Source organism: Dendroctonus ponderosae, unplaced genomic scaffold, assembly GCF_020466585.1.
Source record: "Dendroctonus ponderosae isolate FM_Combo_2020 unplaced genomic scaffold, Dpon_F_20191213v2 Dpon_F_20191213_4, whole genome shotgun sequence".
Lineage (NCBI taxonomy): Eukaryota > Metazoa > Arthropoda > Insecta > Coleoptera > Curculionidae > Dendroctonus > Dendroctonus ponderosae.
Window position 1 is genome coordinate 13026391 of NW_026018611.1, and position 13730 is coordinate 13040120.

The 13730-nt window shown below is 32.0% G+C and overlaps 1 protein-coding gene across 4 annotated transcripts in view; it reads right to left on the reverse strand.

Moving 5' to 3' along the window:
* LOC109537788 (synaptotagmin-7) overlaps positions 1–13730 on the reverse strand; it is a 136086-nt gene that overhangs the window by 14958 nt on the left and 107398 nt on the right. For all 4 annotated transcript variants that reach the window (XM_048665606.1, XM_048665608.1, XM_048665605.1 and 1 more), the window contains 3 exons: positions 11531–11671; positions 3496–3753; positions 1887–2055 (listed from right to left, as the gene is read on the reverse strand). In XM_048665606.1, the coding sequence (XP_048521563.1) occupies positions 1887–2055; positions 3496–3753; positions 11531–11671 (568 nt within the window). The remainder of the gene's footprint in view (positions 1–1886; positions 2056–3495; positions 3754–11530; positions 11672–13730) is intronic.

Below are 13730 nucleotides of genomic sequence, written 5' to 3' on the forward strand. Positions count from 1 at the left end.
TTGATAAATAGTGCTCCTATTTTGCAATAAAAACGAATTATTTATCAAAAAGTAATCAAGAACTATCACCTAGAGGGTATCCTGCGACACACTTACGCTGTAAGGCTCAAGCTGTAAGAGAAAATTCCAATTAGTAGAGAAATTAATTTGAAAAATTACCTTGACGTTTCGATAGCTATTTTTATTTTTTATTTTATTTTTATTATTTATTCTATCAAGCATTTCGGTTTTCGATTTCCAAAAACATTGCATTTATGCACCAGATTTTGGTAAACAATAGCTCCATTCAAAAAGTACACAACTTTGCCTAAGCAACTGTAAATAATATTCAGCCAATACAAACATATGGAGTAATCGATATTTTCAGATGAAAAAATCGCTCTGGCAAATTTTATCAAAATGGAAATATTGTGAATTGGTTTTCTGACCGCTGAAAAATTGCACAATAAAAAAACTAAGTATAACTTGCACATTAAAGGTGATTCAAAATTAGCGTCATGTCTGCGCACGTGTTGTCTGAATGCAGTTGAGGAGAACGCAATTTTTTTTAATTCTCAGTGAAAACGGAGCCATTTGCAAAAAATCAGATCAGAAGTAAGCAACAATGTTGCTACTTCGTATCTGCAAATGATGTTTCATTCATGATCATAAGTAAGTGCATTCTGTTTTATGCATTAATGAATGTACACAGAAGAGGTGAAACTAACAGGCAAATAGAAGAAAGGGCTTCATCTCGCTGATGGACTTGTAATGCATCACTCTAATCAGCGGAGAAGGACTGAATCCTTCAAATGTACGTCTTTTATTCATTTCTTCAGAATTACTAATATTTAGATGCAATGGCACTGTTTTATGCTAAATCAGAGGCTTCAGGCAAAAATCGTAATCCTTCGTCAACTGATACCTGTTAAAGTGTTTTACACCGTTTGGAGCTCAAAACAGTCTTAATCTTAATTAATATTTTACTCTTTCAGAACAGATTATTTGCAATAAATAACAGTTGGCTTCGCGCATCTATCATATAGAGTTTGTAGACAGTTAGACCGACGTAGTCTTCCTAAGAAGGTACACTTTAATTTCGCCAGTCATCCAATATGATCAATTTTTTTACTGTAAAATCGTGCTTTGTCCAAACAGAAACTTTGCAAAAGTTTAAGCAAGGTTGACATGTTTTAAAAATATTATGTTAAGTTATTGCTTAATAGCAAAGTTGCCTTCAAAAGCTAATATTTTGAGCAATGAATGCATACATTTCTCAACAAATCTTCCACACTCTTCTGCAAGTTAGCGGCAGCAATCTCTTAAAGTGCGCGACGCCAGTTGAATAAAACTTTAAATAAATCAACAATATTCCAACAGAGCTCATATATAAATTAACGCAAATGTTAACGAACTAATCAGAATAAGTGATTACAAATAGGAGAGGTGAGAAAATCAGCGAAACCCTTGTTTAGCTTTATGATAAATTGCTTTGGTCATATGCTTTATGAATCATAATATTTCTGGTGCTTTCAAAATCCTTCGCTACTAACCTAGACGAATTATGACATTTTAGAAACCCAAACATAAATCGTGGAAAGGTGAATAGGAAGTTATGACCCGATGGGTTTTCCTGAACCTAAGATGGACATTTTCGGGCTATTTGTCATGTGGGACATAAAATCGGTTTATTTATTAGTCGTAATATTCCGATCCATGAAATATTGGCACTTCAGCTACAGGAACAAATTCTAAATCGCTATCGTTAATAGCTATAGTAATAGAATCACATTCGGTTGCGCCTATAAATTTTGATTGGTTACAGATTTAAAAAACCGTAAAGGCGATATTCAGTTCTTGCATCAACTATGTATTCATAATCTCTTTCATCAACTTTCGATACTCACCAGACTTTCCGTTGATATCTTTAGCTTTAAGATTGCGCGCTTTGAGCAAGGTAAGTGTGAGGGTGCTGTTGCTGGGGTGATAGCAAAGTGATGTAAGAAGTTCACCACATTTGTCTTTAGCTGGCGGTTTTAAAGCTTTCCAAAATGATGGCTTTTCGCTAAGGTCAACCTGAAAATTAAACATTCGCATTATACTTCACATATGGTCTTCAAAATAAGGACGTTTAGATGTGACCCTAACAATATATTTGTTACCTCATTATCACTTCAATGAAAACACAGCTATTAAGAGCCGAAACTGAAAATATTTGAATGCCAATTGCAATACGCAATCATAAATATGAAATTCCTTCTAGTTTGAATAGAATAAAACTAAATCCGAACAAAAGCTTTTTGATCAAGTCAATATAGATTCAGGTAGGCAAGTTACTCCATTAGGTAGCAACTCCATAGAGCTAAATGAGAAAAAAGCGAATTGTTTAACACTGGAAAGCTTTAATCCTCTGTTCAGCAGCATATAAAATGCATGCATAAACCTCTAAATAAATTAATGCCTACTATTCTATTACACGTGCTTAAATTTCATCATAATGCAGTATTATTGAGCAACAGTGGTATTTTTATGAGCTGATTGCATAAATTTTGCAGCAAAATGCACAGTCCAATTTTCAAGCTGCACATTGTGGAACAAAGTTGAAAATGTGAACGTTTTGATTCCGAGAAGATTGAAAAATTTAATTGAAATTATACTATATTAAAATAACGAATTGTTAAAAATTTATTGCAATTGGTACGATTATTATTAGATTAAAAAGAAAACAAGATGCTTTTATTAACAGCTTTTCCAGAATATCGAGGGGGTCTTTACTAAATCTCTCTAGGAAGTTGGTGGTTTCATTGCCAAAAAATAGAGCGCATATTCATCTTCAAGATGATTAAAACGATTTTACTCTCTGACGCTTTGTCTATGAAAAGATGTTTAATTTGTGAGAACAATGTAAAAATACAAGATTTAGGAATTCTTGTTGCGCAAGTTATTGAGCTAAACTTTGAGTCAAATTTTGAGAAAACATGAAACTCCAAAACGATTTATTTTGAAATGCCGCATTTTAAAATATTTATATTACTTTATCCCGATAAAAATTAGAATGGCAATAAATAATATTCTCAATATTAATAGGCGCAGAATATACGAGAATACGAAATTTACATTGAAAAATGTTCATACAAATACTAAATATTCTTGGTATTATCTGACATTTTGTCCACCTTTGTGTCTTTGAACCAACGTGTTTTCAAACATAAATTCATAGAATCATCTTTCATGCTTTCAGTCTAAGAATCCTACAATACATTTTTGTGAAGTTCTGATGAATTGTTCTGTATATTTACATAGTTAATATCTGCAGTTCTGATCGAGTTTCTAAGTTATAATTATCTAAGATGGGATTTATAAACATTACAACATGTAGTTCTAGTTATAACGTTATTACATTCTGATGAATTCAACAGACCATCTTATATATCAAAAATATTGATTATCATGGGGTTAAACACTTGTGAAGTTAATCCAATATTGTCACTTTGCTAGATATTAAAATAATATTACCTGGCACAGTGGTAAAAAGACTTCCCCAATTGAATCATCTCGTGAAAACCGATCGTAATCAAAGACGTGTAGATGCAAAACCCTAGACTGCAACTTTTGGATGGGAAATCCTTCGAAATAGAAGGTCTCGTTCCACCTGGGATTGAGGGTTCGTCTCTTAATTTTCGTTTCTAATCGGTGCTTTTTATCGGGGAGTAATGTCACTCTTACATAGGGATCACTTGTGCCTGATAGATCTTTGGCCGGCAGGTCTTTACCCTGCAATAAAAAGTAAACAATTATCAGTGAATATTGGACACATTATACATATTTTTTTAAATAAAACTATGCGTTCGTAAACCGAACTTAACATATAATTAATTAATTGGCGATAATTATTCTAGATCAAACTAATATCACTTTGAAGTACTAAGTAACTATTCACATTTAACAAAAACATGAGGCCGATTATTAATTCAAGAAATTCATAAACAGGACTGTTTTTGCGGCAAAAATGGGTCAATAAGATCTCAGAAAATCTTGAATTTTTTAGTACGCCTTTGATATGTGACTAAATGATCCAGTTTGCAGGTGCTTATTTACTCAAATTGATCGTGTTATCAGTAAACAATTTCACTAGTGTTCAACTATCATTTACAAAACAAGTTTTATACATTAAGTAGAGGAGTTTAACTCTTTACAAATATTCGGTGGTAACAGAAGTCCAATAATTTTATGAGCAGTATCAATCACTAGTCGGTCACTAATTTTACGGAAAATAGTTGTGCCGAAGTTCTTCAATAGTTTTCCTGGCACACGCAAGATTTGTGAGATTGCAAATTTGAAGCAACACGTTTTTTGCATATAAAACTGCAAATCTTTAAGTGGAGACTGTTTACAAACTTCTTTATAAAAAATGTTGTTTTATCGCATTGCTAACATATTCATAGACAATTTTTATAAACTTCTATAATAGCTGGTTTTCGAATAGTTCTATTTTACTTTACTGGTCCTTTAATACTTTTTAGTTTCCTTTTTTTACTATACTTGTCCCATTGAAAAAGAGCGCGACTGTTTCTAAATTTAGTACCAGTTTAGTCCTGTAAGAGATAAGAAATAATAGGCTCGAAACCTGCGCCGAGATTGAATGCTTATGTCTTAACCAGGAACATTCACTTGTACTTCATATGACTAAAAAACTATTTGCAAACCACAAACTATTTTAAACGGACTTTGTATAAATATCTAAAACCGATAAACACATTTTCGGTATTTCGTCATTAACAAAAATCAATATAAAAGTAGGTTAAAAAATTTACAATGCTAATTCAAGTAGGTATTCAAAATTTGCTTATAAAAGTATTATTGTATGCAGTAAGTATTGTGCGCCGTTGAGGTTTTCAACGCAGATTCCTTTTGCGTAATAGGGATTTCGGATAAAAATTTACAAAAACTGACAAATCTACAATTCTTCTTATGGATAGTTTATTTTGTTGTTTTCGGATTATCCATCTTCCCGGATGCATCCAGGAAAGAAGGCGAACGTTTTTACTCCGCATTCTTTTGGATATTTTACGACGTTAACCCTTGCGGATGTCGCCGAATTGCTAAAATATTGTAAACGAGTTACCAACATATTTTTTGGCGAACCTCTCTCTCTATGCCGATTTTCTCTAAGTTTATTTCACCGAAAATACAGCTGATTAAACTGATCTATATTTCAATTACATTGAAGATATCAATGTTGGTGTTTTCCGTTTTTTTTTCGTCCAGTTTTTATCAATTTTTTGTTTAAAAAAATGTTTGCCGGCCGGTAAAGTAAGTGTTTCTCAAATAAATTATGTTAAAATTAAGTTTTTCTGCCCCTTTATTAAATTATGATTAATAATCCAATGAAGCCAACTTGCTGTTGATTTTTTGTTGTGAAATTTAAGGACCTTGCAACCTGAGTTTTAAAGTATGCAATCAAATTTAAAATATGTGAAAGTAAATGAAGAAGATAGAAGATAAAACTGTTCATTTTAAATTGATGGAATAGATATCCATTTAATCTTTAAACTTATTAACTTAAGTCTCTCTATATTTAAACCATCAGATATGGTCTAAAACTGTAATGATGCTCAAAAAAAATCACACGCGCGTGTTTAATAATATTCATGGAAAGAAACGTGTGATAATTTTTGTTTGAAATGAAATTTGATATACTACTGGCTCTGAATAATTGCAGCCAAATTATATCAAGCCCGTTTAAAAATGTTTTCGAACCATTTCACAAATGGGAATACGCAACTAAACGTTTGTCTTTGTTCTTGCTGCTTAAGCTAGTAGAATAAATGTATTCAATCAAAAGAAAACAAAGCATAGCTGATAAGAAAAATGTTACCGGAAATATAGAAAATTACGATCACGCAATGTAGCTGGTTAATGAAACACTCAGAGAACTTTTGAAATACTAGCATCTGGTTACTTGTTTAGTGTTTCCGGAATTTTTTAAATTATGTTAGAATGAATATGTTCCATCAAATGCATATATAATATAACAGCAAAGTTCACGTTCTTCTTTGTTTTATTTTGTGACGCTTTCATTAGCTTATACGGAGTGGTACATTTCCCACAGAAGAAAGTATTAACGGAGAATGGAACAATAACAAAAATTTGATTATAAATTAAACCAACTATGTTCGAAAAAATGCGCCTTTCAGTAAATACGAGGTGTTTCAGTTGACTGAAAAAAGCCAAACTTAATAAATGCTTTTATGTAAATGAAAGTGATAATTCTTGGGGAAAAATTTGGCCCTAACTTTAATTTTTGTTTGCTAATGCTGGCAACAAATCACTATACATTTTTTTTAGATTGACTGGCGTTGCACACGCGCATATTCATTCATCTCTCATTACGCTATTTATTACTTGTAATATCAATATATTGATATTATGTCGCGCTTTTTTTTAAACGGTGTTAGCTGTATATGGTAATTGTGAGTACAATCCTCAGCGTGGCTTCGTTACTGAGCTTTTCAGTTGCACGAATTTTCACTTTTTTCGACTTTTTCGGGAGAATCACTGTGTAAGAATTACCTACTCTCAAAGTATATAGGGTGATTCAAAATTGGCGCCATTCCTCTGGAGGTGTTGTCTGGCGCTGTTATAGGAGTACAGAAAAAATAGTAAAAGAAATTCATTGTTATTAAAAACTGAGAAACTTCCAAAAAACTATATCAGAAATACGGCAGCAATGTTTTTCAAGAATTTCAGAATACATATAAGAAAAATACGGTTTGTCTTTGAATTTATTGCCACTTTGTCTTTGCCCTTTCTACTAAAAGGCGTTCATAACGCCGGGTCTCAGTTTTAAATAAATCATATATAATTGTGTCCTATGTTTGACAAAATATGTCTATACTGAAGATATTATGGAGCTGTGAATGGAATAAGACATCAGACAAATGACTGCTTTGGCGTTGTTGGCACAGATGTGCTATTTTCATGCAATTTTGCATTATCCCAGTGAAACAGCGTTGAATTTCGTTTTTTAGGACTTTAATCGACGTGGATTTGCTCATTTAAACATGTAATTTTACAAAACTCCAAACAAAAAAGCTAAAAAAATTAGTTAAATTTCATCATCTGGGCGTCCAATGACGATTTCCACATCCAGAACTAACACGACCCAAAAATGACTCGTACAGTAACTCTACAGTTCCCCTGGTCAAAAATTTACGCGCTGTTGAGACACATTGATGGCGCAAAAAAGTCAGCTATCATTTCACAATAACCAACACCATTCACGGTTAATGCTTGACCGATTTCATTTTCGAAGAAAAATCGCCTGGCGATGCCTTCAGTTTACGGCTGACAGCAAAATTACCTCTTTTGGATGCGTTTGCTTCTCAAAATTCACTAGTGGATTTTTGAATCCCTAAATGCGTGAATTTTGTCGAATGACAAAGCCATAAATACTAAAATGCGCTTTGCCTCTGAAGATCAGTTTGCTCAAATTTGTGTATTAAGGTTCCCACAGCAGCTTCATGTGGAACATTCAGATGGCCGCGTCTACGCATTTTGCAAACTGTTTGCAGTCACAGACTTTAATCACGGATGACAATAATTTACAAAGAGAATTCGTTGTTGCATTGCATGACTACATTTGACTCATTCATTTTTAAGAGTTTAAATTATTATAGGAAAGTACTGATTTACAGCTTCCTCTTGTCTACGTGCGAAATACTATAAGAATTAGGCCTCGTCCACATCTTTTGTTATTCTCAATTAAATTTAACCAGAAGAGACGACTATTTCGTGTATGATGACAAAAAATTGTTATTGCTGTTTGTAACAATGACCAAAACAAAACATTACATGACGGAATAAATCCACCTATCAGTTAAGGTGGTTTTTTTTCGATCAGCATAGGTATTCGTTTTCAAATAATAACTATTCAAATAATCTTCCAAAAATATTATAAGTATTAGCAAAATGTGCGACTTATAAGCCTGGTTTTATGGCCCAGAAAGTTTTTACTTCTGTCTCAAAACCGCAGGTTTAGTTTGAATCATTCGGACATGAGGTCCCAATTGAAGAATTACAAAGTGAGAGAACTGCCCCTAAACATTGAAGAAATACTTTACATTTCAGATATAAAGAGAATAACACAACTATGTTTTAGCTCTACTTTTTCGAATAATTTAAAAGTTTATGTATTATTTGACATTCCACCCTCAAAATTGCTTTTATAAAATATTGATGTTTAATAACACAGATAAATTACCGAATCCCTAATACAGCAGGCGTGTTACAAAGATTTAATATACAATTTTAAAATATTAACGGAGATTAATGACGTTTAAAATTTATTATACTTGAGACCACATAGCTTATACGAAACCTTTTTCGGGATAACGACTTACAGATTTCCATATGGTACATGATTTATTTCCCCAAACTTGTATAATATTAAATCAGTCCTATTTTACATATTTGCAGACCAGTAAATTTCCATATTTTATTTTTAATGATGGAAATCGGTACTTAAGTTCAGCACTTTACATTCTAGACAGAAAGAAGCAAAATGTTATAAAAATGTGCAACAAATAGGATTGTGAGTTAACCTGATTAACGCCAATATACATTTAAAATATGTTCATCGAATCCAGTGGAGAGTTATGAAGATAATATAATAATGTTGATAATAGCGCAGTTCCTTTCCTGAATAATCCCCCATGGTCAACTGAAATGTTATTTGATTAATCTCTCGACTTCCAATCTCCTTCAAGGCTAATCCAATCCAAATAGACGTGGTTCAATCGGATTACCAAAGACCAGACCTTGTAAAACTGTAGCCAAAGTCAATTTTTTCGTTCGGATTTCATTGGTAATGCCCATATTTGTGTCAATTTTTGTCTTAATAGCTACCATAAAAACCGAATATACATTGGTCGGGTTAGGTATCGACTATAAAGAAACTTTTTCAAAATATGAATCGGACTTTGTAACAATTGCATTTGACGAAATCGAGTTTTTCAAGTCAGTAACTTCTGCACATTTTAACTTTTTGTCGATATTAGTTAATCAAGCACATATTAAACGCCTCAATAAACTGCATAGAATATATAACCACCCGGTCTGTAGGGTCCTAGATCTTGCATGGATGGAATGTTTTTATTTCTACACTGCTACTTTCTTTATGATGATTCAGATGAACTTCAGAAATGGGTAAAACATATTACAAGAATGTCGAATTTGGTGTGAAAAATTTTCTCAAATCACATCGTCTTGGAGGCAAGCGTTTAAACAAGATTTTTCAGGTTTTCATTCATACGTTTTGAACTACTGATATAAAATTCGTAATAGCAGCATCGGTATTAATATTACATATAGAAGCCCCAAGACTCTCTCTAGATCTTATCTAGTATCTGAAATATTTCATAAATTTCGTGCCAATGCAACTCCGCTCACCAAAATGCGAGTTTTTGTGGCTTACTTTAACAATAGCTGAATGTCGTTAAATCAAGCTATAAAAACTCGCACTGATTTGAGTAAACTAACGTTTGTACAGAAGACGGTCAGAATTCTATTTCAATATCGTTTTCAACATTATGGAAAAATGAGATATCTTTCAAATATAAATTCAATCGCATATACTTAAGCAGAGAACATTTAGCGAAATATTTTACCATCTAAACAAAAAAGTACAGCAAATGCTTAAAGTGAACTCCTCCASCTTCAATAGACTTTCGGGATCGACGAGCTACTGTTAGTAACCATAGCTGTWAATTGAATGGTATTCTATGTTATTTCCACACAAAYGATCGTAAACTTATGAACCAATTCCTGACCGGTCGTTACTACTATTTCACAGACGATTAATGTTAGTTGCACCAACTAAATTAATTCAAGGAATTTAGATCAGGTGAGCGCGGTGTCCAAGTCCACGTCCAAGTCCTKCGCCAGGGAGAAACATATATATATGAGTCGCCGTYCAAACCATCGACGTGGTTTCGTAATGTCCAGGAGTAAGATCTATCCAACTCTTCGTGAAATAAATCTCCATTTAAATGAGACGGAAAAATATGCGACCCACAGATGTTATTACTTAAAATACGTTAAAATACATTTACCCTAAACTATTTGTTGTGAAAAATAACAGCTTTTGCTCTTTTAAGAATTAGACTGTTCATMAAATGTGTAAACAYTGTGGGTTCTATAGAATCGAAAATCCACCTACTAAAATGAAGGCGTTTTTCAGCATCTGCTGGCAGCAAACTTTGYACGASTTGTAAAACATAAACTCTCAGATGATTGTCTTTAAGTAAGCCMTCAGTGTTTTTCTGCAGATGTCTGTGTAGATRTTYGATTGAAATTCCTTTTTTAGTTTTGAGTCAAAATTATACAGTGTGGCACACAAAAYACACTTCTAAKAATGCTGRCTGGTTCAAACTTAAGGCAGATGGTGAGGCCAGTAGTAGTGTTTGCGTTCTGAATTTCACTTAAATTSGAYAATTGGTTKAAAACKTTTATCAGGAAAAACCTRAAAAAATCTAATTTCAACGGCTTTAATCTCCGAATCAATTCGATTTRGGAAACAGTTTTAAATTATGTATAAYATTATTCTGAAKATCTCWRAASTTCATAACTCTACACTTATAKAATGAAAYGATCCGAATGKTTTTTGSGGTTGWCARTATTCATYTTAAAARTGAAGGATCCCAAGCACAAATATGATTTTCATTTATTATTTGTCAACTGAATGCTGGGAGAATTTTATTGAGAATGTTTTTGTATGCCTAATTAAATATCAAAAGCAAGAATAAATGGGATGTCAGGAAGCAAACATTGATATGTGGGAAGAAATTTCGAGCTTTGTTAATTTCAGGCACTCCCAGAACGGGTTTCGCGCCTATTATTTCTCATCCGTTGATCAGCTCCTGACATATTACCATCCAATCGGATCAATCAATTTTTAGAATCAAATTTTGAAAAATGAATTAAATTAATGCCAAAAAATGTTAACTAAAATATGCAATATCTGTACGAAAGGAAACGTATATAAGTATATATTTTAAATGCCGTATGATATATCCAAAGCTTTCAAGGGATGTTTTAAGATCGATTTAATTCACTACATTAAATCGTAAATGGAGTATTTAATACAAAAAGGACTGAATCGGAAAAACGTGAGTTGGGACTAAACTAATACACTTCTGAGCCATTAAACTCACCCAAATAGATTTTATCTAATAAGGGGAAAGAATTTATACGTACGAGTTTTTCAACGCTGAGAGGATATTGCCATTTTATAGCATGAGACTCCAGATGCTAAGCCTTAAAGAAATTAAATTTAAACTTGCACCACTTTTCCTATACCCGAAGCAGAGCTGCAAAAAAAACTGATGAACAGCTGCTCTAAGACACTGAAAAGTGGTTCAAGCAGTCTCTAAAGCAATTTAACAGAGTCGTTTGGATTTAGTCGCTTTAAAATTATTATTTTTACACTACAGTTTTCAGTTTTAAAACATTTTAGATCATAGCTTTTCTAATTGAATGAATACTGACTTACCTGTAAAATTTTAAGAATTAGTGTTGTATTTTGAAAATCGTACTCCAGTGAAAAGTGAATTTGACCCACGTTTTCTGATGGCTCCGAATTGTCAATGTACATATCCACTAATGATATTGAACGGCTCTGAAGAAAGGCCATCTGAAAAATAAAATTAAACACAGTTATTTACAATATTGTTCAAGTACCATAAAGGCATAATATGTGTAGAACATAGATAAGCAACCATTCCGTTTTTTGCTATATCCCAATATACATTTTTATTATTCTGGCGCGGAACGTACACAATCGCCAAAAAACGTGAACAACAAAGTTGGGAAAGCTCGATCCTAAGTGCTTTTGTTTTTTGTTGGGATACTTTTAGATGTAGCGAAAAGTATTGAAATTGGATGAGAGTCCCACTTTTTCAAGGGTTGTTGTTTAAGCTTATGTATATATTTACATAGTGTTACTCAACACTCTGCATCACATGAGCTTTAAGGCAGACCCATTTTTTCAATAAAAACAGTAAAATATTTACTTTTACTGTAAAAATGAAAGCTGTCTTAGATAACTGCCTGGGATGTATTATTTACTTGTTCAGATTTATTACTAGTTAGATTATTGAAAATGGCAAATATTTCAGTTAATTCCGCTGAATATACAAAATTATTATCATCCAACTGTTTCCAGCAGTAAATTCGTTGGTGAGTGTATCATAATAAATATTTCATAAAATCTAACCTAATGTATATAATTACTTGCTCATTTATTATTGTGATAACTGTTCAAATTATTAATTTAGTTATTCCAGAGGTAAAATACAAAACAATAGATGTGAAGAGTTAATCGAAACGATCCCTCGAGATCAAAATCGATTTATAAGTCCCAATATGAGCACTAAAATTTTCACATACAAAACATAGAAGATATTAGAAAATAAAGTACAACTGCATGATTTACTGAAAACTGTGGAGTGTGAAGCATAAACGTTTTTGTGGACCGAGGCATTAGTTCTTGGGCTATGATAAATAATTTATTGCTTTTTTGCAGCTTAAAATTCGCCAATGTTAAGAAGGCGGTTAAACATATAATTATATTTAAAAACATTATTAAACATTTTAGATCATCCTTTATATTCCGGCTAGAAGAGACAGAAATTCATTTATTAACTGGCAGTCAAAATTTGCTCAAAATATTTAGAAAAAACCGACTTTTTAATGCAATAAAATGGAAATAACAATAATAGATAGTATAGATTTGTCATTACGCAAGAGTCCTGAAGTTGATTTTAGACAATAATAAAGAAAAATTAGAGCCAATGATTCAACAACGAAAAACAACGAACAAGTACTTATTTGTAATTAAAAGAATTTAATCTAAAAAAATAAGAAAAATAATCAAAATAAAGTTTCTTGAAAATCAACATTATTTTCAAATTTCAAATTCAATTTTATCAAATATTCGGTAGTCTTAAAATGTTGAACTAATAAATTGGAAAATATTGTATGTTTCTGATACAAATTTGAATTTAAATAGATTTATTTCACTTTAATATTGTGGACTAAAGTAACGCAAATCTTGGAATTCTCTTTACGCGCTGGAACCTAAGTACTGATTTTCACATTCCTTAATAACTTCCATTGCCTACATCATAGTTATCAATTAAATTTAAAAACTAATTTAAAACTTTATTTTGAACTAAAAACTGTTTAGTTTAGGAAAACAACTGACTTCCGATTTTCTCTGGAGGACAAGTTTATAATAAAGAATTATTTTCGTCATACATATCTGTGACCGATTCAGTACAATGAAATTACGTTATCCATCATCCAATGTTATAATTATGATTGGAAGAGGATTTTTTTAAAAATCATGAATGTAAATTTTCAACCCACCGTAAAAGTGTTGATAATAATGTTATTTTACGAGTGGAAATGAAGGTAGCTTCATTATCATTATCAAAAAAATAAAGAGAATTAAATTTGCTTAATATTTTGAAAGTGTATTAATTGGTTTGCTGTCACCACAGAAAAGGAAAGGTAATGCGGATTTCCCATTACGCTAACCAATAAGTTTTCTTGTCGAATACATTGTAGTAATTTGGCCTGTTGCTAAACAAAAAAGTTCACATTATATGTGTGCGCATTAAAGTATCTATGCTTTCTGTTCGAATAATTTCCAACAAAAATGTCTTTTTGGTCGATATGATATAATTTAT